General features: G+C 45.7%; 1 protein-coding gene across 2 annotated transcripts in view; it reads left to right on the top strand.

Annotated features, from left to right (window-relative positions):
- Positions 1-2,500, top strand: part of slc18a1 (solute carrier family 18 member A1) — a 42,084-nt gene that overhangs the window by 22,607 nt on the left and 16,977 nt on the right. For both annotated transcript variants that reach the window (XM_079270088.1, XM_079270089.1), the window contains 2 exons: positions 1,625-1,887; positions 1,963-2,087. In XM_079270088.1, coding sequence (XP_079126214.1) covers positions 1,625-1,887; positions 1,963-2,087 — 388 coding nt within the window. The remainder of the gene's footprint in view (positions 1-1,624; positions 1,888-1,962; positions 2,088-2,500) is intronic.

The raw sequence follows: 2,500 nt of genomic DNA, 5'->3' as shown, positions 1-2,500 counted from the left end.
GACCATAGGTCAGTAGTAAGACCCAGAACACGCTGGAGGGACTACATCACAGAACGCCTCGGGATCCCCCACAATGAGCTGGAACATGTTTGGGGGGGGGGGGGTCTGGGTCAGCCTGCTGGACCTGCTGCCACCGCGAACCGACCCCGGATAAGAGGAGGAAGATGGATGGACGGATGGATGGTTCATGTAAACATAGTCAGTGATGAAGATGGAGTCACATGATCTCGTGGTGTTTAACAGTCTCGGCTGCTTTTATCTGTGACGCAAGTAAAAAAACCTGGAGGTCAACGCTGTCGTCAGCATTTTGACTCACACACACACACACACACACACACACACACACACACACACACACACACACACACAACCTCCAGACGTCTCAGGTCTCACTTGTCTCCTTCGGTTTCTTCTCAGACTGAATCTCTGCTCTTTTCTCCTCTGATGGCTTTTAAATGTCATTGCAGCTTCTTTATGGCTTTAAATACATTTCTACCTCCTAATCAATCAATCAATCAATCAACTTCATTTGGATGCAACATAATTGCACAATAATTCCCCAGAATGTTACTGGACAGAACCAAATATACAGAAACATGCGAAGAATAAAGTGAAATAAAAGAACAATGAGTTATATTTATATTTTTATACTTATATTTCAACCATATTTATTCAGGTTGAAACCTTCAAGTATCAAGTAACAGAAGATCTGTTCAGGTGATAATTATTAAAACATTATTGATCTGTAAAGTGGAAGCATGAGAGCATCTCATATTCTACATCATATTTAGAATAAACTCCGTCAGAGATATTAATCAGACAGACTAAGTATTGAGTGTGCAGAAACACACTGACTCGTCCATCTCGCCAACATTTCACTCTTAGAATTAGTTCGTGGAAGATATCAAAAATACAGAAAGAAGAACGTTACACATACAAGGAGTTAGTCCTGGTGCACGACAAGAAACATCAAACTGCATATTTACAGTCAAATATGTTGAACAAACAAACAAGAGTATGTTACAACAAGTGTGTTATTAAAGTATCGAGTGTGTATTATAGAGAAGGGTTGTGCAAAGTTGTGTGTAACTAAGTAATTGTCCTGAGGATGCAAGTCAATGGGTCCCCGGCTTCCGTCCACGAACACACCTGAAAACGAATATCACGCGAGTATTCCCGTGCACTGGGCACGTGGGTGCCGCTGTAAACAGGAAGTGTGCTTGTTCACTGTGATGGTGAATAGATGTGGACACTCGTAGCTCCGCTGGAGGCTGAAGTCTCGTCGTACTGGAGAACCTTTACTGTGGAACCGCAGCTGCAGAAGAACACTGTTTGATTCAGTGCTGCTGCTGCTGCTGTCATATATCTTTTGGCCAGTGGTGGCAGCACTGAGGAAGACTCCAGTTCTTCAGTGAGGAAGAAATGAAACACTGTTTCCTACATTTACAAACTTTATATTGACTTTAACAGCAGAATGAGCCCTAAAAGCAGACATTACTAAATCATGTAAATCATGCTTATTACATCCTCAGAGTTCATTTTCACATCATTCTGCTCGTGAAAAGGTTCTCACAGACGTAATGTTTATCTTTACTGAACCAATTAATCCGTCTTCGTCCTCCAGTGCCGATCATCCCGACCTTCCTCTACGCCGTGGAGCATCCCAGCCCCGAGCCCCAGACCGCCCTGCCCTCGCTGCGCCCTCTTCCCAGCCGCGGTGCACCGATCCCGGGTACTCCGTCGGCACGGAGCCCCCGCTCGTCTCCTCTGTTGTCCCTGTTCGACAACTCCACCTTCAGTCTGCACTCCGAGGTCCGGACCGAACCGACCCCCCCCGACGCCAAGCCCACAACAGACCTGCAGCTCAACAAGACCACCGCCGCTTCGGTAGGTGGTGTTTGCCACGACGCCCGAGTGACGCCTGAGTTCACAGGTGAGCTCACGCCGCTCTCTCTCCTGCAGGGCGCCTCCTGTCTTCAGGACAGTGCGTTCCTGGGGGAGGAGAATGTTCGCGTCGGCTTGTTGTTTGCCTCTAAAGCTCTGGTCCAGCTGCTCATCAACCCATTCGTCGGCCCGCTCACCAACAGGTAGCTGATTGGCTGATTTCAAAAGATCTGTGACTTCCTGTCTGACTTAGAGAAAACAACTTGACACCTAAAAGAACCAGTATCAGTTAAAGTGAACGCTATGTTTAGAATACTTTCACCATTATCTCTTCTCTCTTCAAAGACACAATTCATTGTACTTCACACGAGTACACGAGTCACTGATCTGTGCTGTTGTGTTACTTTGCTTCTGGATTCATTGAAGTCACACAACACTGACGAACAGTCGACCAGTGACGCGTGTTCTCTCTGGAGTCTGCTGACCATCCTGATTAAAAAACATCTTGTTTCTACAAAAAGTGGTGACAGAAGTATCCAGTTAGTAAAAGTACCGACACAAGATGATAAAATACTTCACTACAAGGGAAAGTCAAGTATTAAAAGTACTGCAGTAA

This window comes from Melanostigma gelatinosum (assembly GCF_949748355.1).
Source record: "Melanostigma gelatinosum genome assembly, chromosome: 6".
NCBI classification, from domain to species: domain Eukaryota; kingdom Metazoa; phylum Chordata; class Actinopteri; order Perciformes; family Zoarcidae; genus Melanostigma; species Melanostigma gelatinosum.
Note: the sequence above shows the minus strand (reverse complement) of the source record. Positions and strands in the feature narration are given on the sequence as shown.